Source organism: Amphiprion ocellaris, chromosome 16, assembly GCF_022539595.1.
Source record: "Amphiprion ocellaris isolate individual 3 ecotype Okinawa chromosome 16, ASM2253959v1, whole genome shotgun sequence".
NCBI lineage: Eukaryota > Metazoa > Chordata > Actinopteri > Pomacentridae > Amphiprion > Amphiprion ocellaris.
In genome coordinates, this window is record NC_072781.1 from 24,793,205 (window position 1) to 24,819,653 (window position 26,449).

General features: G+C 40.7%; 1 protein-coding gene across 1 annotated transcript in view; it reads left to right on the forward strand.

Moving 5' to 3' along the window:
* Positions 1-25,522, forward strand: part of ttc7a (tetratricopeptide repeat domain 7A) — a 64,831-nt gene extending 39,309 nt beyond the window's left edge. The window contains exons 17-21 of the mRNA XM_035951983.2: positions 1,379-1,495; positions 3,443-3,555; positions 4,169-4,303; positions 7,944-8,146; positions 23,114-25,522. Coding sequence (XP_035807876.2) covers positions 1,379-1,495; positions 3,443-3,555; positions 4,169-4,303; positions 7,944-8,146; positions 23,114-23,332 — 787 coding nt within the window. The 3' untranslated portion in view covers positions 23,333-25,522. The remainder of the gene's footprint in view (positions 1-1,378; positions 1,496-3,442; positions 3,556-4,168; positions 4,304-7,943; positions 8,147-23,113) is intronic.
* Positions 25,523-26,449: the final 927 nt, after the last annotated feature.

Genomic DNA, 26,449 nt, shown 5'->3' on the forward strand with positions numbered 1-26,449 from the left:
CACACAAACACCCTCCCCCCATCGTCCACCGACCCGTGAGTCAGTAACGAGGAGCATTTCAACAAGAGTTTTCTCCCCTGACACAAGCTTGTCTCACTCTGCTATTGATCCTCACCCTCCCTCCATCACTGCATCCATCTCTTCATCCTTCCTTTTCTCCTTCCCTCTTTCCCTCGGCCCCCACCCCACTCCCCACCTCCTGACAGGAGAGCACAGAATAATTGGAGGAGCTTTCAACAGCGGGGAGACAGTGGACAGCTAGGCAGGCGGCCATCAGATGTGGCCAACACCATAGTCTCTCTCTCTCTCTCTCTCTCTCTCTCTCTCTCTCTCTCTCTCTCTCTCTCTCTCTCTCTCTCTCTCTCTCTCTCTCTCTCTCTCTCTCTCTCTCTCTCTCTCTCTCTCTCTCTCTCTCTCTCTCTCTCTCTCTCTCTCTCTCTCTCTCTCTCTCTCTCTCTCTCTCTCTCCTCACACTCATGGATGAGTGATGCCTATGACAGACTGCGTCCTCTGAGAGCCCCTTCTGGCAATTACTACACACAAATGCGCACACACACACACACACACACACACACACACACACACACACACACACACACACACACACACACACACACACACACACACACACACACACACACACACACACACACACACACTCACATCAGAGACTCCCACATCACTTAACCAGTTGTCTTCAACTAAAAGGGCCGAGCGGAAACACTCTACAGCCTCTACTCATCAAACTCTCAACACACCACAGCGTGCACACACATCACCCACACACACACACTCTCTCACACACACACACACACACTCTTAGAGCTTGCTGTTGATGACTATCTTTACCCTCTCTCTGTTTTTATTGATCCCTGTGTACATCAGTTCACATGCATCCGCAAGATGTTTTTCTAAAGACTTTCTCCAGCTACTGCAGTCGTGCAAACACACATACATGGACATGACTGTGTACGCACATGTACATTTTTATTTTTTATTTGTATAACCAGATGAGCCTGGTCTGCTGCATGGGATGATGGCTGGGCGTTTCTCCTGATCAAGTCATTTGAGATCCACTTTTCTTGCAAATCTACAATTGTTTTCTTACTGTTTGCATTCTCTGTGTACTTGGTTTCCTACTTTCCTTCAAGCATTTGTTGTATGCTCATAGCTAATGTGATCAGTGCAAATAAAAACTGGTTTGACAAGGTTTGTTGCAACTATCCACTGTTTTACGTTAATTTACTCAGTTTCTGTATGGGGATAAAAACAGTCCACCTCAGTGTATAATATGGGTACATAGGCATGGTCATAAAACATGAAAAGGGTGTGTGAATTTAAACAAAAATAAACTATTTGTGTGTGTTTCCTGGTCCAGTTTGCTGTTCACAAAGGTGAAGCTTGAAGAGGCCCTGTCTGGTCCAGCTGCAGCCCTGCAGACCTGTGAAGAGATGTTGCAATGCTGGCAAACCCGCTATGAAGTCAGCCGTTCCAGGTGAGTGTGTACATGTGACATGTATTTGTACTACTTTGCTTATCAGTTCAATTCAATTTTATTTACATAGCTCCAATTACAATTCAGATTGTCTCAAGATGCTTTACAGAGCCCATATGCCTGAACCTTATCATGTGCTGTAGGATGTGCAATACCTCAGTGCTGCAGCGTTTTCTATATCTCTGTGCATAATGAAGCTGGGAGGGGGAGGCTTTTTCTGCTGCACTTATGCAAACCTATAGGGTGTGTATGGGTGTTCATGCATTAATGCTTTTCTGATATGTGGTTTGCATGGAATTGCAAGGTTCTACCTGTGATCATGAGTAGTTTTGAGATGTTGACCTTTTCACATTTTTGATAACACAACTGACATTTTGCGTTCCCCATCGTAATAACAGGAGATGGGGAACAAGGCAATCTGAACATGAAATATCAACATTCATGCAATTTTAAATGGGGTCAGATAGAACAATTAAATTAGCGATAAAACCTTGCGTGGAATTTAGATTTTGTTTTGTTTTATTTACTCTTTTTCACTGCTCTTCTTCTCTCTTTTCTGTTACCAAAATTACCTGTCTGAACAGGTCTGATCATTACTGCCATTCTCTGAGTAAAGGATGTACACCCTCTTTATCTGAACTGAATTCCTGCTCAAGTACATGAGTTACAAGCAGCACAGACACAAAGCAGATAGGAATCTCTATGACTGAAAGGTGAATCCAAAAAGGAAGTGCCAAATACTGTACTTCCTTGAATGGCTACTTGAGGTTCATAACAAAATACAGACTACATATAAAAGATAAATGTAGTGAAGTCAATGCAAAAATGCCTTAAACCTGCATTCTTTCAAACAGCTAGCAGAAGACAACTTCTCTGGTCGCAAAAAACAACTCAGATTACAAAGAAATCTGTGAGAAAATGATGGGAATCAAGGCTTAAAAACAATAGCCCACAAACCAGTGGATGATTTCATAGTGGCTACATACATCTTTTATATACAGTCCAGGTCCAAAATGATGTCCAACTTTACAGCAGAACCAAACGTGTTTACAGCTTGGTGCAAAAAATGGTTTTCGTCTCTATAGCTAGTTTCCTCTTTAATAACAGCTATACAGGGTGTGAGTTTTTATGTATTAAGGCTCAAAGTTATGCATAAATAAGGGTATGGACACTTTGAGTGACAGGTAACTGCCATCACAGTACAGTTCATGGTCCAGAAATGTTTGTGTGACGGATGCATCTGATGTATCTGTAGATGATGTCCGTCAATGAGTTCGGACCATGATGGAGGTAAAATGTTCAACAAAAAGCTGACTGGATACCTGAATTTACCTATTTCTGACATCTCTAAAGGAACTTTAAGTCACTAAATAAAATGTACTCAGACAATAATAACTGGTCCTCATTTACTGAATACACCATGGTTTAACCTTAAATCATTTCTACAAAGTGCTTTACAATATGCTATCTTATTTTATCTGTTCATACACACATGGTCTGCTGAACTGGTGCCATTGGTTACTCTCTGGGTTTTGTATGTTGCCTAGGGATACTGAATGGAGGGGCCAGGGATTGAACTGCCACTTTGCAATTAGTGTACAACTCTGTCTTCCATCTGAGCCACAGCTGACATTAGTATGAGTTTATTCATTAACATTAAGAAGCCGTCAGCCTGGCATTTACATTAAGGGTAAGAATCAAATTTCTCAGAATAGAAAAAATAACTCTTAGGTCAGCTGACATTTGTAAGAATGGCACTGACAGTTTCATCAAGTCATGACTTTCTCTCATTCTAGACAGCTATCCCAGCTGACTTAATAAACCTACATTTATTTAAGCTCTTTAAACTCAGTCACTGGTGGAACCTTATGAAGCTGATAATGGCAATGATGAATACATCTAAAACTATTTGCTCCCTGTGTTTGTCCTCACCGCCGTGTGTTACAGTGAGACAGATGACAGCAGCAGTATACCGATGGCTGAGAGGGCAGAGGTCAGCCCTGGACACAGGAAACCCTCCATCCATCTCACCCTGCCTGATTTCCAGGACACCTCTACTGGTCTGCTCTCTTGCTCCTTAAGATCTTATGACAAAAGCCTGCCACTGTGCATATTTGTACTGCAACATGTTGAATTGATTATTTTAAGCCAAACAAATCCTCCTCTCTCTTGAGTAAATACCAGTGAAAAAGGTGAATTTGTAGGTCAGTCTAAATCCCACAGCATTTGACCTATTCTGGATTAAAACTCTGTTTGCATTTGGGGAAGCAGATGTGCTGTTTAAATATCGATGATGTGACTCACCTCTACACCTGTGGTTCTAGCAGGATCACTGATATGCACACTTGATGTTTAGCCACAGGAAATGTCTTCTTGTTCTGCAAATTAAAAGAAATTAAATGTTTTTTTTTATTCTCAGCATGGCTCTGCTTTGTGTTATCCAGGCAAATGAGCAAATGAGCTGTGAAATCATCATCAGTGAAGGACTGTGAATTGTATTGTATTATATTCTTTCCAAGTGTTCATCATTCAGTATCTGTAACACATTAAAACATTCTTTGTGTTAAAGCATAGTCATTTTGCCAACTGGGATTTCATTTCTCTCTGTCCAATAAAGAAGTTCTAATCATGTATGTCTTAACGCTTGGTATTTGTTTTCCCTTCTCATGTCAGGTTCATTGAGCCCTACATCAGTTGCAGTATCTCGTCTGGAAGCAGCGCTGTCTGAGGTGTCAGACATGAGCTCCATTCGTCGCCAAGGTCCCACCTACATCTGGGCCACCCTGGAACGCATTTGGCTGCAGGCTGGTATGAAAACAGCACACATGAAACTGTGAACTCTGCTATGGCATCTGTTATCTGTTATTGGAGGATCTGTTGTGTAGTTTTGGCTATAAATGAGGATTCACCTTGGCTACCGTACAGTTTTACCCCTTTGATGCGCAACATAGGTCTAGGGATACTCATTTTCCATTGAATATGGGTCACTTTTGACCCATGTTATGCATCAAAGGGTTAATGCCAATAACAGCCTTAGCCCCAGACTCCATACATTTCATTATAACTATTCTATTCTCCATGGTAAGTTACTGTTTAAACAGCAGATAAAGCAGTGTCATCATAGGCTTGAACAACAGACTTTAGCTAAGCTAAATTCGCCAGCTGGTTTGGCTTTTTAAACTGTCAGACAATAGCCTACTACTTAGAGCATTCAGGTGAGTTGTCATGCTTGTTGTGCTGCCCTGGTAGGCCACTTTCAAATTGCATATTTGGCACCCTGCCTATGTTGTGTCATTGCTCAATTTAAAATGTTTCCACACAGCTGAGGTCTTCTGCATTTTGTCTTCCCTTTAACTGCCAGTGTGAACTAAAGTGGGATGTTCACTGCTGTGAGTGAGAGGAATGTGAAGCTCAGATGCTAAGCTGAGACGCTATATCCCCACATTTTAAGAGCGCAGTTAAAAAGTACAATGAAAACTGAATCCCTAAGTAATGAACAAATATTCAAATTGTTAAATATTGGGGTCCAGGTGTAATTATCAAGTGCTAAGTGGACAAGACATAGATTTCAGACAAAAAAAGCTTTTCATTTAGTGAGTTTTTAGAACACTATAATGCAAGTATCTAACAGCACAGCACAGTGGTGCTTTCAGGTAAATGTTAATGTCAGCATTCTAACACACTCACATGACAATACTAACATGATTTTAGCAGGTAAAACAAGCAAGATTGTAAATGAAGCAGTTTGCTTCGTTTACAGTCTTAGTTTAATTTGCTAACCCAGTTACCCTCTGATGCCATTGGTATTATTGGTTTTCAGGTATATATACCAATAGAAGCTACTAGCAGTACTAATCAAATGGTTCCATAGTTTAAGTCCAAGTCAGCCTGTTTGAGCTGGTCTTTTATTACTTGCACTTTTCCCTGTCTCATCTGTCCAGTGGTCGTTTATTGCACTCTGCCTCAAGAATCTGCCCTTACATCGGACATACTTATGGTTAAGCATACGGTTCAAATGTATCTTATAAATTATGGCCTCAGTAGGGATGAAAACTTTCCTGTCCATATTAGGGCTGACCTCACCAAAAAAAATCCACATCAAACCTGTGTAAATAGAACTTTTGATGGCACCTTTTAATGAAAGTGTGCAGTACAAATGTTACTGTGAAAGCTGTGCAGCCTCACTTTCTTACACAGCGTACTGCTTATAAGCTCAGTTAAATTTCAGTCTCTCTGGGGAGCGAGACAGTGTTTATGCACTTGGTACAATGTGAGCACACTTTTTTAATCAAATTTTGAACACTGCAGCCACAGAAACTCACTTAGAATATTCATTTGGTTCTGTATATATGAAAGGCTGGAGAACCCATTTTCATAAGATATATACAGTGTATATGCAGCAGAACAGTTTATTTGATGAAATTATTTAATTTTTAAGCTTGTTAATATTTAAATTATATAATGTAATATGAGAACTGGGATTCCTGCAACAATTTCCTGTGACCTCTGACTTTTCAAAACAGGAGTAAGCTAGTAAAATTCTAATTACTTAGTGACCCAAATCTTTCAGTCTCACTCAATACTGCAAAAACCTTCTGTAGGATAGTGCAATATACCCGCATGCATGTGGCTGCTGCTCTATAAAGGACAGAATGCCAGTGATGCATACCGCTATGACCTCCAACCCTTCAGCCTTCAAGCTGCCTGTGGAAGTTCACAGGAGAGCAAGGCTTTAGCAGGAAATGAAGGTAGAGGAATATAGAGATGCTGCACACAAACAACACTCCATCCGTCCACTCAGCTGGAGTGGATGAGGCATGAGAATGAGAATGGGAATCCATACAGTGAAGGCAGTGATGCAACCAGCATACCAGTGTGTTACAGTGGTAACAGGGGTCGTGTCCCCTGAGGCCCAGTGTATTTTGAAGGTTATTTTCTACGGCTAACCCTTGAACTTTGCTATTTCTCTGCTGAGAACAGACAAAATAGAACATGCTAGTCAAGCTATATGTGTGAGACCAAACTTGAGCTGCGCCCGATCCCCCCACCCCCTCCTTCCCAGCATTACTCTTCTCATCGGTCACTTCCTCTCTCAATGTCACATCCTCATTGGCCACTCAGGGAAAAAAAATGCACATACACAAGGCTCTTTAAAGGGGACACATTTAGCAGTATATGACACATATACATACCTGCAAACCTATAAATAGTCTTTATTCATGCAGGCACTGATCTAATAGGATTTTTTTCTCAGAGCTCAGGTGAGGAGCAGGGAAATGCCTTACATAACCGTTCGCTGAATCCTTCTCCCCCCAAATGAAGCTATGAAAAGGAACCCTGAGGCTGGGAAAATGTTTTTTGGGGGGTTTGTTTCATCTCACAGAGGTAGCATGCATGCACTAAGTATTTCCCATCTGTGCGTCTATGTGACACAGGTAAACAAACAAAAAATCCGCTACCAAACACACACATGGGTTCTTTGCGCTCAGGAGCAGACGGCGCTTTCAGTATATTTGCACATCGCATTTCATTCCATGTCTCTCTGTAACACACACACACACACACACACACACACACACACACACACACACACACACACACACACACACACACACACACACACACACACACACACACACTCACAGTGCTGTCAGTGTTTCAGGCTGAAAGGTTTCTTTCTCTGGATTTCTCTGGGTGTTGACCCAATGTCCACACAGGAGAAAGACTGACAGCTTCCTGCTCCAGCGTCCCCGTTCAGACATTGGTCTGCTCCAGCCTTAGGGGGCAGGTCTTCTGGTCAGCTTCATGTTCGAGGTCTTATTGGTGAATAAAGTGCTTGTGGGCGTGATTCTGAGTGTGTGTGTGTGTGTGTGTGTGTGTGTTTGTGTCTTGGGTTTGTCCTCATACTCTCAGCAGCAGCAAAGAAAGGAGGCAGGCAGCTTTAGTATGTGATGGCCATATTTAGGCAAGAGTTTCATGACTTCCCAGGCACTACTTTGGTCCAACTCTCTCTTTCACACTGCCGTAATGTTTGTGTGTGTGTCCATCCAAGTGCAGTATTTGAATGCTGCACAGTTTACATTTTACTATGATGCTACTGAACTCAAAGTCACAGTCTGTCACCGTCACGTTATTTAGAGGATTAATACTATTCTTTTCCTCTTTTTTTCTGGTTATCCAAACTTTTCTTCCTCTGTCCCTTTCTTTCCCTTGTTTCCCTCTCCTAACCATTTTCCTCTCTTCTCTCTGTCCTCTCTGTCCACCTTGACCTCTTTCTTTTTCGCCCATCAACCCTCCCTTTCTCTGTCCTGTATTTTTCTCCTTTCTTTTTTCTCTCTCTCTCTTATACTTTCTCCTCTTCTCTAAATCCCTGGTTCATATCCTCTCCACCTTCTCACCTGTCTCTCCCTACTTCCCCCTGCCTCTCTCTCTCTATCGTCTCTTACAGGGGAGTTGTTCATGGCGGACAATCGGCTAAAGGAGGCCCAGTTCTGCATATCCGAGGCCAGCTCACTTTTCCCCAACTCTCACTCTGTGCTGCTGCAGAGGGGTCGCCTGGCCGAGCTCCGGAGCCAACTGGATGAAGCCAAAGGCCTGTATGATGAGGCCCTGGCCCTGCATCCCACAGGAGAGCGCATACTGGTGCATATGGTGAGAGACAGTGAAAGCTTTCGAGGCTGCAAAATTAAATTAGAACTTATATAACAGTGCTCTGTTGAGTGTCACACACGTAAACACAGTGGTCAGTATGCACATACAGCCGCACACACACAATATGCATGGATACACTAACACATTTTAAGTGCTTCACTTGAGTCTATTAAATGAAAAGTGACGTAATATAAAAGCTGAACATGTGCATACACTCATGTATGCACCCTAGCATTCAAGTGAGCACACACACACATTCATGTACACATACCCAGAGCTTTACTTGAGTTCACGAAATTACATTAACTTATGTTATGCAAGAAGTTCAGAATTAAGTCAGAGTTGCTCAATCTTGTATTCACTCAGTCATACTGACTCACATAGCATGGGAATGGTCACGAATTTACATCAATCTGTCTACTATTTATACATTGCTTAATCTTCATTACGGTCGTGGGGGGCTGGAGTCTATCCCAGCTGACTTAGGGTGAAGGCAGGGGACACCCTGGACAGGTCATCAGTCTATCACAGGGATACACATAGAGACAAACAATCACACTCACATTCACAACTAAGGACAATTTACAATCATCAATTAACCTCAGCATGTTTTTGGACTGTGGGAGGAAGCCGGAGTACCCGGAGAAAACCCACAAATGCACAGGGAGAACATGCAAACTCCATGCAGAAAGATCCCAGGTCCAGGCCAGGATGCGAACAGGGGATCTTCTAGCTGCGAGGTGATAGTGCTAAGCACCGAGCCACTGTGCAGCCCACAAATTTAAATGTTTTTCTAAAATGTACAAAATTAAATACATTAATGTGATTCTTCCCGCTGTCTTTAACATTCACACAGAACCCACACAAAAGGTACGAACACTTCCTCACACTGCTGTGAACTGACACTAATGTGAAAGTAAACATGTACAAATGAAAATACATTTTAAACATGTTTTTTTTTTTTTTTTTTTTTTTTAGATTTGCAAAATTACATTACACACAAAGACTAGTTAAGTTTAGGTTTGTGGGTAGGAATCCAAATTAAACTTCACAACAAATACAGTACTTGGAGTCTCATGAGCAGTACATACACAAAGGCATGCACACACACAAAACTTCTTCACACTGAGTTAAGTAAACAGTCCTGGCATAGTATATATTGAATTACTAACTTTGCTATACATGTTTGTGTAACTTATCCATTTAAAACAAAAGCTGTGGTTAAAATATTATCCGAATACTATATAATGTTGTGCTTTCCTGATGATTATTATAAAGAAGGATGACTAGTGAAAATACCAAAATGCACAGCCTAGTCTTACACTGAGAAACACACAAAAAACAAAACACGTTCATGAATAAATCATAAAGATAATGTCTTTGCCTTGGAAGGATTCCACAATCAATATCAGATGGAATATCTGTAATTCTTAACCACAACTTTAATGTATCCTGGCATGCATGATCAATACCTAATCAATACCTCATTAGACTGAATCAAGTGTACTGCTGGTGGACCTGAACAAATTTTCCATTCATTTTTTTTTTTTTTGTAGTTATGCAAAGGTTTGGTCACATGTACTGAAGTATACCATATAGTTAGAAGACAGCATTAGTGTCAGTTCTTGACGGGTTTTGTTGTTTAGTTTAACACAAAGTATGACATTAGGTGGCTATTAGCTGCTAATTTTAGCATTATTTTTGTGGTAGTGTGTGTTGCTAGTTTACTCTTTTGAAACTGATCTCATCTCTTCTTTTTTCTAATGGCTGTTGATTATGTCAGTTTCAAAACTCTGTTATACTGAGTGTAAGTTCCTGCCTGATTTTTTGAGAGGAAGTATAAATGTTTACTGATACAATTTGCATTTTTGATTTGTAATTCAGTACAAAGGTTTCGGTTTAGACTAACTTGCTATTAGCTGCTAATATTAGCATTACATTAGGAGTGATGCAGAAACTCTTATACTGTATTAAGCTCGGTCCCTTTCTGACTTTCTAAGAAGAAACATAGATGTTAACTACTAATGTTTGAATTTTTCTGTTGTAATTTAGCTGAAACTTGCAGGCAATCTCCTGTTGGGTGCTAATATTAGCGTTACATTTGTAGCAATGCCTGTTGCTATACTCTTTTGAAACTGAACAAATCTTTTAATTTTTTTTAATGGCTGTTGATTATGGTAGCTTCAAAATTTATACTGTAATAAGTGTAGTTCCTTCTGACCCTCTGAGAAGAAACATAAGCATTAACTGATAAGATTTAAGTTTTTCTTTTGTAGTTCAGCAGGATTTTTTGGCAAGCTTGATTTTAACTGCTGATAGTAGCTATCAATACAACCCAGCAATAGCAGTTCCAGTTGCTTGTTTACTCTTTTGGAAGTGAACTAATCTTTTCTTTTTCCAAAAGCTTGTAGAATATAGCCCTATTAGCTTAAAAAAAAACACAGTTATACCGTATTAAGTGTAGTTCCTTTCTCGTTTTCTGAGAAGAAACATAAACATTAGCTGATAAAATTTTTATTTTTATTTTGCAATTCATCAGAAATGTCCAGGCTAGCTTGCTATTTGCTGTTAATAGAACCTCATATGCAATAACTGTGTTCCTTTTAAAGAGCCTTATGTACGTGCAAACACTTACAATGATTTATCTTTTTTTCCCCTGTGTGCCATGCTGTACTGTCAATATCAGGACTATGATCATTACAGTCTTAATTATCACATTGTTGCTCTGTCATATTGTGAGATGTAGCTGATGTGGACAAACTCAATTTTTTGGAAAATACATACAAACAAATTTTTGGTCTATAACCAACAAATGAAAAATAGAGCTCAAAGAGTCATTTTCTCTCTCCTGATGACTCCCCCACATTTCTTTCATCCCAGCAGATCGTCTCTCTCTCTCTCTCTCTCACTGCTGCATTATAAAGATCCTCTCTCGCCCACTTCCACCCCCACTCTCACTCAGTCTTTCTCCCAGTCTGTCTTCCAGATGATCCACTGGATTAACCACAGCTACTCTGACCTTTGAACTTTCTCTGTTGTCATGGTGAAGGGACCAGACAGGGATATTCCTTAAATCCAAGACTCGCACCACTCGACCGCGCTCACAGACACACTTGCACACACAGTGACTGTGGTCTCCATAGTGACCATAGATGTGCTGGTTGATACCTCTTTCACTTAAGTACAAGCCATCTTGTGACCACATAAGGCTAATGCTCTTGTTCCTACTGTGCACTTTTGGGTGTGTGTGTGTGTGTGTGTGTGTGCGTGTGTGTGTGTAGGTGTGTGTGTCTGCGTGTGTGTGCGAAGTGCAGTCCCACTGGGTTAGACAGAGGTACGCATCTCTTCCATATTTGGCCTGTGGGAGAACCAATCCCAGGGGGTGAAAAGCTGAAACAAAGCCAGCTGGCAGTGTCCTACTCTGGGTCTCTTACAGGACAGATGTGTTCTCAGTCTGAGTGTGTGAGTGTATGTGTGCACACATGTGCATGTGTTTAGGCATGACTGTGTTTGTGTATGCCAGCCTTCCTCCATGGATTTGACACACATGTGGACTATTTGTGCTTTTTTTTGAGTGAACTATATGTAGGCACTTGGATTAAGGCACATGTTTGGTAGGCACTAACTGACCCAAATACAAAAAATCTGCCATATAGAACACTATATGTTGTGAATTATATATTAGACATGCTAATGGAGGAGTGTGGTAAGTGGCTGCATTCTTGCATTGTGATGAAGCCTAAGTGGGACAGTGTGTGGGACATCTTATTTGGAACACTGCCCATATTTGTGGCTTGCATCAGCCTGCCAGAATACAACCTACAGTTGCTGCTTCTCTGTGGCTCTGGCTTCATGCATTTATTTTTATACTGTATCTGTTGTGGACACTTTGTGTGCCAGTGGCCCATTTATTCTGCTCTGCCTAAAGGGAAATTCTGATGATATTCTTGGTTGATATTTGTACACTTGAGCTATTATTCTGCAAAAGTACATACTGTACTTTCCTTGAACATCTGTATGATGCTTTGCAGATTCTTTGAGTTAATATGGCTAAAGATGGAAGATGTGCTCCTGCTGTGGCAAAAATTTTTATGGGCATGCAGTAACATTATGTGACAATATCTTGCTCTAGTGTGAGGTCTCTGGCCTACTTGCAGCATAAATATAGACAAGGAACACAGGCAGAGAGAAAGACTACAGTCTCCAGAAGAAAAAAAGAATGGAAGCACTTATGCTATGTGCATTTTAAGCAGAGGCTATTGGACTACTACCCTTTTTTTTTTCCCAAGAACCTGAATGTACAAAGATTTTTAGCATTTGATTGCAGTGCAGCGTATTTCCCAAAGATGTAATAATTTTATAATATTTTAAACATTTCACGTTTATTTTTATTTTTTACACATTAGTTTTACTTGAGTTATTTGCTTTTCCTCTTAAAGGAGTAGTTGACAGAAAACTCAGATGAGAATATTGATACCACTCCCAAGTTTGTGCCTTAAACTAGACCTAGGATGCAGTTAAATTAGTTTAGAATAACATAAAGTATGCAATCAGGGGGAAACGGCTTACTAAATCATCCAAGATACCAACCAAGGTAGATTTGAAACCATTTTTAACTTACCACTGCAGCTAAATTCTCTCTTGTAAGAGCAGAACAAGCAATAATAGTGCTTAAGGATTTTTTTGAGGTTGAAGACAGCATTGTATAGCTTCTCTCAGGCCAACCAGAGCAGAGTGAAGTCGTAATTCTCTCCACAGTAGCCACAGTAGATGAGGAAAGGGAAATGTGAGTAAGGGAAACCCATAACTGGAAGCAATGGAGAAGCTCCGCAGCCCCTGCGGTGTGGTACGTAATAACACACCGCCACCATCTTTCCCTTATTCGCCACACACTGCTTTACTCACTCCCCCTCTATATATTAGCATCAGTCGTGTCCACATGGTTTTTGAGTAAGTGTGTAAGAGAAGGAGAAGCAGAGAAATGCAGTGATCAGTGACTCACAGCTCTGGTCAGCTGCTGGTTTCGGAGTATTTTTAGACAGATGAGGGTGTGGTAGGGAGGGAAAACAGTATAGGAGTATGGTATGCTGGGAGTGTATGTGTTGGTAATAGCTTGCTAAAGATGTATGGTTAATTTCTTGGTTGTTGTAAGTCTATGCTCTTAAGCTAGGCGTGTGTTTTGTTTGATTATCATGTTAGTCCAGATTCCAGCTATGAGATATTTGTCTGTCTGTGTTGTTCGCCTCGTTATGCTAAGTGTTTGGCTGACTTGTGCATATGTGTGGCATGTGGTAGGTGTGTGTGTGTGTGTGTGTGTGTGTGTGTGTGTGTGTGTGTGTGTGTGTGTGTGTGTGTGTGTGCGTGTTCTGATGGGTAGCTGATCCAGAAACACGGCCCAGCCTTGCTTCCAGCGATGGTATGCAACGAATCTGACCCACTCCCAACATCCTCCACATCTCATCCCTCCTGTTCTGTAGTGGAGCCTGCTCTGAGTCAGCTGCTCTCACACACACACACACACACACACACACACACACACACACACACACACACACACACACACACACACACACACACACACACACACGCTCGCGCGCACACACACACACACATGCTCGCGCGCACACACGCACACACAAGCTTTACTTTTACTCCTCTCCAACAGAGGCATATTCATACACAGCTTCACATATGCATGCATACTCTCAAGGACGAGGACTTGTGCTCATTGAATTAATTGCGTTCCAATTATCAAATGCCCCCCCGTCACCGTCTCTCTCACTCTCACTCACTCACTGACTCTCCTCTGTGTGGGTGAGGGTGGTTGTCAGCTGATTAGATAATGCAAATACATTATTTATAACACTTTGCTCGTTCTCGCCGCTTTATGGGATTGCCTAGCAACCAGGGAAATATATTCTACTGAGCAAGACCGCTGATAACCATGGAGAGCGAAAGAGAGAGAGAGAGAGAGAGAGGGGAAGAAAAAATCGGGGGAGCAAACAGAGAGACGATTGGGAGTTGGCTGATGCCTCCGTTGCTATGTATGGCTCATCTGGGCTCACTTATTTTTTCCTTTTTCTTTGACGCCTCTCTCTTTTTTCTCTCCATCTCCCTCTCTCTATTCATTGTTCCCAGTTTAGTTCTTTCTCACTTGATCACACTCCCTTTCTTCCTTGCTTGCTTCCTTTTCCTTTCCTCTATGGCTCCAGCATCAGCCCTTTCTTTCATCCTTCTCTCCGGCTGTATGCAAGTGTATGTGTGTGTGTGTCGTGTTGACTTTTATGCTGTTATATTTTTACATACGTGATAGAATCTGTAGAAAGGTGTTAATGTACTTGAAGAAATCACTTGTAGCTGAACTATATGTGCCACTGTTTTTTCACACAAACACACACGCACTACAGACACAGGTGCAAAAACATACACTTTTTAATTGCTATACAATCATGCTATCCAAGTGTATACTGCTTAAGATTCTCAACAAGTAAAGTCAAATACAGTGCCAGGCTTCCAAAATCAAAATATATTGTAGAGAACTCAGGAAGTTGGAGAATGTAGCTAAATGCACTAAGCACCCATACACATATACATATACATGTAAGGTTCATGAGGCGACATACATTGAATATATTTGACACTTTCATGCAGTTGCTTTTTCTCTTTCTTAGATGAGAACACTGATATCACTCTCATGTGTCTAAGTATAAAGGGCAGAGTCTCTGTCTGAATGTGTGTTCGTCTGTTGTTCGCTCTACTTGACATTCACCCTATCTGCATCCCAGTCAGCAAGTGTACGGTATCAAGTGTCCCAGACAAACATCGTTGAATCATGGAAGACAAATACTGTTGACTCTAATCAGCTGTGTATTTGCTGACACACCCCATTCTTTCTGTAACAAAAGACTTCAATCACTCAGTCATAGTGCCAAACTGCTACCAGCCCGTCCCAAACAGGCACATTCTGAACAGGCGCTGGGTTAGTATACACTGAATGTAAAACTACAGTGAGTAGGTAGTTAGGTTAGCTTTGCATAAAGACCTTCTTCTGCCCTGCTCAACATATCTGCCAAGGCTAAAGTTGTCTAATTCACATGGTGGTATGTGTGTGACGAACTATTTCCCTGTTTCCAGTTTTTATGATAAGTTAGGCTAATCAGCTGATGGTTTTGGCTCTGTATTTTGCTGACATATATGACAGCGATTTCAGTCTTTTCATCTTTCTTTCTGGTTAAGAAAGCAAATCAGCATGCTTTCTAAAATGCTGAAGTATTACTATGAGAAACATTTTTTGAGTGTGTATTATTAGGTTAATAAGAAAGGAGAATTCTAGCCAACCATGACCTCAGTGAACACAACAGTCTTGGCTCACCTCATCTCCCTGTCTGCCCAGACTAAACCGCTGATGGGATTAAAAGTTCAGGTAAAGGCTCTCCTCTCGGTTCAGTGGCAGGGCATTAGGCCACTGGGTTACACTGAATTTATGTGTGTAATAGATGTTAGCCAACAGGGATTCAACAGATGGTTATTGGGTGACATAACAAGCCTTCCAGCTGTCAAATTGCATTTTTATGGACCTGAACCATGCGACACAAACACACATATTTAACCCTTACAAAACTAAAACTCCATAAACACTTCTTAACTTGTACCTAAAACTAAACCTTTCATAAAAATATTCATATTTTCTGGTTTGTCTGACTAGTCACAGCTCTTCAGCTCTGTAGGCAGCAACAGCAGATTGCAAGTCTAAATTTAGAGTTCAGCTGTCTCTCCACTGTCCAGAAGACATTGATTACTGTGCTGTTTTTACAGGGAAATGATCCATATGATCATTTTATGACAAACTGAATTGGTGTTTATGCCATTTAAGTATGTAACCCTCAGTCTGCTCAGTATCTGGATAGTCTAGTTTGGAACCATGTCCAGACTCACTATAGCTGAAAGCCCATAGCTTTTAATCTGCGTGTGGCTTTATTCTTAAGCTGGATCGCATCCAAGTATTTATATGCAGACCATGGTGTTTTGAAAAGTTTCAATGCTAACTTGAGGTAGGAAAAGTTTTTAGTAATAAAGAAGTTATCCAATAATTATTATTCCGGTAAATTAATCTCTGGCTCAGCACAGCTATAGCTGCTACGTTACAATATTGCCAAATACTCTTTTTGTCCCTGCACTGTTTGAAACATGAATAATATAAGCTCACACTAAAGAACAAAAACTAATTTTCCCGATGCAAATCAATTCCTTAATCAAATCTTTGTTGGGTGTGTTCCTTTGTGACATTCAGGAAGCATTTTTTCCATTCTCTTCAATCTAGCTGATGAAAATACACTTAATTAAATGTTGTGTATTGTTTGCAGCGTTTCAAAAGTTTACTTAAATTTGGCTCCAAAGATGGATGAAAACACCACTGCCCACTCGCTCAGTTTGGCTCAGCTCAGTTTCGTTGTGCTTAAATGGCACGACAAGAAACAAACCTGCACTGCCAAGCTCGATGGGATCAGCTGAGGTATAACTGGAGACAGATGGCTAGAAGTAATTAAAGAAAAACCATTAGATACCAGTTTTATCAGCGTAATGCCAGAAACATTCAGTGGCAAATCGAAATGTTCTTGAATTTGTCCACTCGCGTCCTTTCCTATCTGTTCCCTCTTTCTTCTTCCCCAGTCATGCTTTTATGGCTGTAGTTATTTCAAACTTTTATCCAAGGTGCTTCACAAGTCACACACACACCAGTGACCAGCTACAGTGAAAAACATCAGAAACGATTTAGGTTTCCGTGTTTTTCCCACAGACACTTTGACATGTGGACAGCGGGAGCTGGGGATCAGCAATGCCATATCTGTGATTAGTGGATGACCCATGTCTGATTTTCTCTTCTCATACTGATTGAAAATCTTTTTCATATTCCCCTTAAAATCTGTCTCCTTTATCTTTCTCTAAATCTATTTGGTCCCCAACTTAAGGGTACAGTTCACTATTTTAGATGAAATGTACTTGCTCTGCATTAAATACCAAACTAGATGTGGTTATTCTAGCTTAGCTTCCCCACATATAACATGTAGTCGGACCTGTAAGGTATTTTAGCTCCTAACACTTAACAACAGTTCTTAGCTATATTTATCACTTGTTTTTCTGTAGCAGAAAGCTATTTTGATCATTCACTATTTTACTTGCATCGATGTCTGGTGGTCCTATGATACATTTTTTATCATATTGCTTAGACTTTTTACTATTTTTTAGCTCCTATACATAACATGGAGCACTGAACTGACTGAGTTTAGTTTAGCGAGCACTTAATTAAACAGCTTTTAGGAATTTTGTTAGGTATTTATGTAGCACTAAGCTAATTTGCTCCTTCACTTTTCTTTTATTTAATGTTGTCTGCTTCTTTTGTGTCTTAATGTTATATGTATTCTGTCCTGCCATACTTCCTGTTTTTTATTGGTCATCCACTATGTACCCTGTGTGTGTGGTTGGAAAGACAATAAGCCGATTTGAAAAGCGCAAAAGACTGGTGGAAATGGCTAACCTGGCTCTGACCAAAAGGGAAGAAAAAACACGTAGCAAAATCTCTACAGCTGACTACCATCCAGGTTCCTCATTACACAGAAATGTAAAAAACAAAGCACATCAGTGTATGGTTGTTGAAGTTAAATGCTGGAACTTCTTTTGAAACAGCTAAATCCCGTAAGTCTTCACAAACTGCTTTAGAAAATCTTATCACAGTAGTTGTCTGATCACCACAGAAAGTGGCACAGTAACAGCAGCTTTAGAAGCTAAGTAAGTAACCACTCACAGGCTTGCTGGTGAACTTCTGCAGCTGGCAAGTAACCAGTAACACAGTCGTAAGGCAGGACATGCTTGTGCTAATCAGTATTAGGAACTCCTTGAGCTTGAGCCCTTCACTCTGTTTTGTTCTCAGGAATCAGCATTATTTCATTCAAGACAGAGTTTCATCAAAGAGGGCAACATGCTAACCGCTAGCACTTATCATTTGCTTATGCATGTGCTTATAATAAGCTTTCATGTAACTATCAACTGATTATAATTCTGGAATAGTTGCTAGTTCTGCTTTTACATTGTTGATCAATTTCAAAAGATAATCACATTTTAAATGAAATAAGATAAGTTTCCATTAGACTTTAATATCAAAGATGTTAGGACACCCACCTAGTTGAGACCGTATACCTTTTTATCTATCTTTCTGTTAGCTGCAGGTTCTTGTTTGATCTTGCATTGTTCCAGATCTCTTCAAAGTAGATTTTATCCCTACAGTTTTCAAGCGTCTCTATAAATATACAGTTAAACCTAAACCATACACAGTTTAACTAAAAAGACAGTATAAAGACAGCATTTTATATTTATATATAAAAATAGAGACATTTTCATACTGTAATGACAATATTACAAAATATTAGATTTTCCACAAAATCAGTGTGACCATTTTGTAGGTGTAGAGACTTAGTTCTAGGTGGTTGAAGCTGTGGTACTATCTGATTTGGCTGTTTGTTTTAGTAATTGCACCGTGGATGTGTAGTCGCTGTCTGCACTCTAAACATTAGGGAACTGGGGCGTATAACTTTGTCTGTTTTTGGACTCTCCAGCTCTCCAATCGCGGTGTACACTGTATAATGACAATAAAGCACATTCTATTCTATTCTCGTTCACTTTGTTTCATAGATCAGCACTGTAGAGACGGTTTACAAATTTGCAAATCAAACCTAAGCAAAGTTGAACTTGACTTTCTGCCTCACCCCTGCAAGCAAATTCACTAATTGCAGGAATTCCATTGAAAGACATTTATTCTCCTACATATTTCTGGGTCTTAAAGTTGTCTGGTTTGATAACATCTCTTAGAGATTAAAATTAAAACCAAAACCTGACATGCTGATTATAACTGGTCATCCGCTATTCAGCCAGACGCTGCAGAGGAGTTGTCTGGACAGACGGATGAACAGTTTGTTAAGAGACAGCTTCAAAACATGAATGCTCTGAATCACACATTGTTGTTTTTACATCTCTGGTCATGTACAGATTAAACAAACAAGATAAACCGTGTAAATTAGACAGCTTTAGATGTTGGTAGGCTTCTTTTTTCACTTCGAGCAGAGCCAGCTTAGCAGTTTCCATCCACTATGTTAAGCTGACCACATCCCATATCTGGCTCTGTTTTTAATGCACTAACATGACATGGGCATTGATTTTCTTATATCAGTCTTAGAAATGAAATAATGCTTCTTTCGTAAAATGTTGAAACATTTCTTAAAGGGTTTTATAGCATTTCCTAGTGTGTGTGTGTGTGTGTGTGTGTGTGTGTGTGTACTGTGCGCCTGTGTTTATATAGTATATACAGTCATGTTTATTTGATTGAGCTGTTGACCTAGACGCATCAACTTTTCCATGGTTACCAGCATAACCGACATGAGGTCCAGATGGAAGGGTGTGAGAGTTGGTGTGTGTGTGTGTGTGTGTTAGTCCAGTAGCCGACTGTGTTTGTGCCAGAAACCTTGGAACAATGTAATCTCTATGAGGCTGGAGACAAGAGCACAGACAGTAAAATGTGGAAGCTAGTGGTCAAACCGGCAGCAAGACATACATCGTACACCTCGAGCGTACACCCACACACACTCGAGCATGTGTGCACGCCCTCATATAGACTCACACATGAGCTTGCAGACCTGTGTGTACATCCTGTGACGGGTTTTCTCTGTACCCAAGAGTTTTGTTGTTCCTCTGTGTTTTCCTCGCAGCAGCAGTGAGGAAAAGGAGAAAGGCGGAAAGAAGGAAGAGAGAGGGGGGATGTGTGTGTGCTCTTATTGAAAGTTGCATCAGAGCCCCTAGACAGCTATGCGAATTTCAGCCCAATTAATCTGGAGCTTGTGAGCAGAGACTGCATAACAAGACTCGTCTGTCTGACCTCAGGCTAGCTCAGTGTGTGTGTGTGTGTGTGTGTGTGTGTGTGTGTGTGTGTGTGTGTGTGTGTGTAACAGATAGTCAAAGTAACGGAGGGGATGATATTGTGCAAGAGTGGCTGCCTGTTGTCACCTTGAGTGTGCATGTGACACTGTAACTTGCTCATGTGTGCGTGCGCCTGTAGAGCATGTTTGTGTGTGAGGCAGATTTGACTCCACACTGTTGGTCAGTTGCGTGACGCCCTTTTCTACTGGACTCTCAAAAACACCCCAACTGAGCTGAGCTCCGAAGCAACAGAATGCATGCGCACACACACACACACACACACACACACACACACACACACAACCTTTAACATGGTGACAACAGATATCCTCCATAATATTGCTCTTTTTCCCACATACTCTGTCGTTTGTACACACACCCTGACATGAGCCCAAACAAACATTTATTCAGTTTATACATCCTTACAGTCTACATGAAAAGCCAGTTACATGCTTCTTGTTGTTCCTGCCTCCTTCTGATTTTTCTGCCACATACATATACAGTACCCAGTACATTCATACTGTTGAACTAGTGAGTGTAGCGATTGCACGCTTACCCACCTCTTTGCATGGCAGAGCCTTGGGCAGCAGTCAACCAGCACGCCACTGCAAATGAGCACTTTGGGATAACATGTTCTGTAACAGAACATACTAATGTGTTTGAATGTTTGGACAAACTGTGTACCAACTGTGGAATTTGCAGGACACGTTCAGTATGTAAGACAATAAAATGTGGAGGGGTTTAGAAAGCAGTGGCCAGTGTTGGTCAGTAACATCCTTCTGAGTGACACATGACAGCAAAGTGAATCTGATGGAAGCTTAGTACAGGTTTGTGCTTTCAGTATAAAGACAGCATGTAGGCAGCTAAACCTCTACCAAAGCGGAGGCATGTGTTTCCTGGTAAAACCAAGTTGTTTTATTTACCTGAAGATAGGTCTGGCTTAGCAAGACTACCTATTGCTTTACTAATAGATAAATACTTTTAAAATGTAGCATCCAGTAACTAAGAATTGTGTTTCGTTTTCAATCCTCTGTATTTCTTAAATACAGAACTAGAAAAGCACTCAGAGAGCGCGGTATTTTGCCAGCTATTTTTTAATAAATGCAGCATTTGTTTATTTGTTATTGTTGATCAGAAATCACAGCAACATAGAATGTAACCATTTAATATAAATGTACCCACAAACAAAATGACCTTGCACTGAGCACAGGCGTGTGTTATGCATGTGTACATTATGTATGAATACTGAATCTTGTGACCTAAATATGTAGCAGGTGGCAGGAATTGATGGGACTCAGAAACACCCCCACTATTTAATCAATTGTTCCTTGTGTCATTTCCAACGGATAAGTCCCAATAAATCCACAGCGCTGGTTTTCTACTAGGATCGCAATTACAGTATGTGATCGTCAGCAGGCAGCTGACGTAGTGCTCACTTGTGGTCATAGTTACAGAGACACTGCACAGCTATCTTGCAGTGATACAGAAATCTTTAACAAATTCGTGGATCCAGACTATAAGCCGCATCACTGCCAAAATCTAATCACTTGGTCCTTGTGTGTTTTCTGACCTTCATATGAGTCATATGTGGATGTAGATGATTTGTAGTTTTTGGTGGACCCCGTTGAATGAGCTATGAAGATTTTTGAACTTGTAATTAGTAACTTAATGTAATTACTTTTGTTAGCTGGTGTTTAGCCACCAGAATGGATGGTTTTCCAGCTGTGGAGAAGTAAAAAATTCTCTTACAGACAAGCTGAAGGAAAGGCCAATGTAAAGGGTCTCAGTAAGGTGCTCGGGTCACCAGAACAGCTTCAGTTCGTTTTGAAATTGTTCCTCCAAGTTGCTTGAACACTGCTCTAAACCTGGTAAATGGACAAATGCACTCCAAATTATGCAAGCAAAATGCCACCACAGCAGAGCACTACCACCAGATCCTATTACTGTGGGGGTCAAGGGTTCAGGTTGTTCCTTTAATTTATCACCCACCTGTATATTTTATGATAACTTGGTTTTATATCTGTAGGGTCTGTTTGTTACTATAAAGACAAGAAAGGAGAGTGCAGTTTGATAGGTTAGCTATCTCAGCAAAACTGAAGTCGCAGTAAGTTCAGTTATACTTTATTTACATTTCACTCAGTGAATCTAGTAAAACTAGAAGCTTTTGCCTGAAGGTAGATAAAACACAGCTTACTAATCTTAAAAGTGAGGGTGTGCTGTTTCAAATCATCCGTAATGTAAAGTGAACATAATTTGCATCTGCTTAAAGGATTCCTTCCAGCAGTCTCTCCTCTGACCCTCAACACAGCATCGGCTTTCATCACTCTTGTGTGTGTGCATGTTAGCATGTGTGTATCTGACTCCTAACATACTGCTTCATCTCTCTGCAGAGGGCTGACTCCTAATCTCATCATTTGTGGATTTTCTCCCTACAGTTGCGCAATCTCAGTTGAATATGAAAGTGTGGTAGAGGTTGTTGTCGCTGTTTTGTTTTTTGTATCATTCTAAACTAGTCCACGGGACAGCAAGCATCCAAGATTTCTTTTACAAAAAGCTGCCATCTGTTTACTTGATCTTGTCATGGCTCGAAAAAAATGAATGTTAAACTTTGTGAAAATAAAATATTAGGGACAAGGTGATGAGGTTAAATCACAATTCTGTATTGTGAAAATTAGAGCATGTCACAGGCCAGCACTTATCCCGCTACAGACATGAGGTTAATTCAGTTTACTTTAATTTAGCATGTACCTCCCCTAAAAACCAAAATGAAATAACACTTTGTACCACAAAAAAATAGATTTTTATTTCTATGAATATTTTCCCTTGTGGAGACAAAGGGAATTGGTAAGTGTGGCACATGCTATCTAAGTATTCTAGCTAGCGAAATATGAAAAAACTTTTCCAGAATTGCAGAATCCACCTTTAGTAAGCCTGAGAATAATGTACTAATATTATTCATATTCATTCAGAACATTTTTTTCCTCTATCAATCTGTCCATCTAGGGTCGTCTGCTGGTGAAAACCGGGCGTGTCCACCTGGGTGAGAAGGTCCTGCGTGATGCAGTTCAGGTCCACAGCACCTCCCATGAGGCATGGAGCGGCCTGGGTGAGGCCCTGCAGTCTCGGGACTCCAGCCAGGCCCCCGACTGCTTCTTGACAGCCTTGGAGCTGGAGGCCTCCTGTCCCATCCGGCCCTTCACCATCATCCCGAGGGAGATCTGAGAGGCCTGGGCTGGGGTGGGATGGAGGCTAGTGTTAGAGTTGAGGAATTGGCCTTTTGCGAGAAGATATGCTAATGAAAATGAAAAGCAATGGAAAAATGCATTTTAAATGAATAGTCTGTTTTCAGGAAATAGGTGTGCTTTCTTGCAGAGAAGGAGATGAACAGATTGATACTGCTCTCATATCTATCCTTGAAACATGAAGCTTGAAGCCTGCGTGCGGTTAGCTTAGCATATTACCCCTCAAAGAGCCACAACATTCTGTTTTTCCACTTACGTTTTCTTATGGATTATCCAGTCAGAAGTAATCGATTAATTGATGAGATTTAGAGGTGCTGGTGACAGATGTTGTTATCTTTGGACAGAACCTGACCAGCTGGTTTCCCCTGTTACCAGTCTTGATGCTAAGCTAAACTTAGATAAGCTAAGCTAACAGTCACCTGGATGTACCGTTAAGCCCAAAATTATTCATACCTATGCCAGATCTTCTTCTGGCAAGAATTGATATAAAAACTTCACAAAGAATGGTAGGGCATTCAGTGTAGAGATGGTGATGGTGTGTTTTACCTACTTTTAAGCTATTTACTAAAAATGCCATGTCCAGAATAGTCATACCCCTTGAAATTGTTTCAGCAAACATTTATGCCATTCCTTATAGTTGTAGAAATTTCTATCATGTTCTACAGCATTCTAATACAAAATAAGCTGAGAACAGGTGATGCAGTAGTTTTTAGGTACAAGTCAACTGCAATTATTGGTTAAAACCAAAGAGCAGAGTGAGCTGCAGGTCAGGTACATCATTAAGTAAGAACTGCACATTGTGGCCTCTCACAAGAGGGGAAAAGGCTCTAAAGTCATATCTAGGTGTTTTCAAGTGCCTGTGGCCACAGGGCAAGCATCATCAAAAAGTACAAGGAATTCCACACCATGAAAATCTCAAAGGGCATGTATGGAAGTCAAAATGACCCCTGGAAGAATTGATCAATGCAGTAGCAAATAGTGAATTTGCCACTGATTACTTTTTTGCTAAAATGAATCAAATGTATCATTAGCATTTCAAGCTCTTGCAGTCTTTTCACTTCTTAATGTCATTTCCAGCTCAAAGAAACATTTTGGTTAAAAAAAACAAAAAACAAAAAACAAAAAAACACCATAATTCAAAATTCTGCAGGGCTATGAAAAATTTGGGCTTAACTGTAAGCTTCATTCTTATTGTGTGAGTGCAGTCAATCTTCTCATCTAACTTTCGGCAAGAAAACATGCAAGTGTGCTTTCCAAAAATTTTTCAACGATTATATTTTCGAGAAGAAGGTATGTAACTAATGACTTTCACTTTCATTGGCAATGCTTCTAGACTCAGTGACATTTACTGTCACCCTCTCAATTATCAGTTTAATTGTTCCTCAAATACTATGTCTGAACATTCCTAACATCAATATTTAATAATGAAAAAGTAAAATGTTTTCCACTTATCAGTGGACATTTACATGCAAACAGTAAAATCATTACTGGGTGTGTCAACAAAGTGACACAGGGCTTCAGATCTTTGCAGATAAAAGAGGGATGAATAGAAAAACAATGTTCTGATGTAAGTATTGTGACACTATGCATCTCCTATGGAGTTATTAGTACAAAAGTAGTATTTCTTTTGCAGGTAGTGACAAATGAGTAATATCTTTAATAATCAGAGTTGCTGGGTACCAGTTTGAGAGATGTGCTGGTTGCATCTTGACATAGAATGTATATTGTGTTCCATATATGTGGATTTGCAGATAGGTAGATAATGTATAGGCTGTCAGTTCCAGCAGCAGCACTTGATCGTTATTTTAGCCTGTGATGTATTTTTGATGATCATGTTGATTGACACCGCTTTTATGTACACACACAGAAACGCTCACTCCCTCTCATCTTCAAATGAGAGCTCATATATTTTCTCAAAGAGGCATCCCACATATCAATCCATACGGCATTCTTATGTGCGTGTACATGCATGTGTTTTCACACGGTATACCTTTACATTATGTATCTTCATGCATGTGTGTTTGTTTTAAGTGGTCCCTCTGGAGTGTTATCAGTCCCTGTTCTGTTTGTACGGTACAGTAGTCGACTCATCTGATCATATGTGTGTGTTTTTTGGACTCATCTGTTCATAATGCTCTCCATTATAAATAACAATGGCTTTTAAAAATCACTGCTGGATGCCGCATCTTCACCTGCCTTGTCACTTGTGACTAATGGACATCACTTCCGAGTGCCTAACCACATTAATGTGAGCAGTGGGACTGGGCTGCCGGCTTATGTAATACTGCCAGCACAGTTTTCTGCCTCCAAACTCCCTCCTCCTCCTCGCTCTGTCTCTCCCTCTCTGTTTCTCTATGTCTCTCGCTCTCTCCCGGCTTGCCTGATGTGATGTGATGTGGCTTGGTTGCCTAGCAGCCATCCCCTTGTTTGAGTAACTGGGGAAGCGAAGAGATATCTGGTCTGCTGAACAACACACACATACACCGACAAGACACACACAGGCACTACACACATACACAGTGAAAGGCAGATAATGCCCCTGTTGTGTGGTTTTACAGGCTTGACAGTGTCTGTTTGATGTCTGCTGTTACCATGCGAGGTATGAGCCAGCTATAATCAATGTCTCAGGCTGGTTTAAATTGATTTGTGTTATGGGAAGTGTTCCTGCCTTTGCTCTCAGCAAAAAAAAAAAAAAAAAAAAAAAAAAAAAAATCTCAACTGTTTCCCTCCCTGTATGGCTACAAGCACTAATCCCTGCCTTCTCTGTCTTTTTTAAAGCTCTGCTATCGCCCACATTCCCATCGCTCCCTGCATGAAAATCCCTCATTCATCAATACTTCGATTTCTGGCGCAGAAATTATCGATCACTGTCGCCTTCTTTTCTGCCGCCCGAAAAATCTATTTTTACTTTTTCCCTCCTTGCTCGCAAACTCTCCCATCTTCCATCCTCTCCTCATTAGTGCTGTGTGAGACACCTACACAGGGGCTTTGGGAGATGAATGGTCTAATCCCCGAGGGGAAGGAGTGAAATATTACATGGTGTGCTCACACGCACACACACACACTGACACATGGAGACACATGAACACATTGTGTG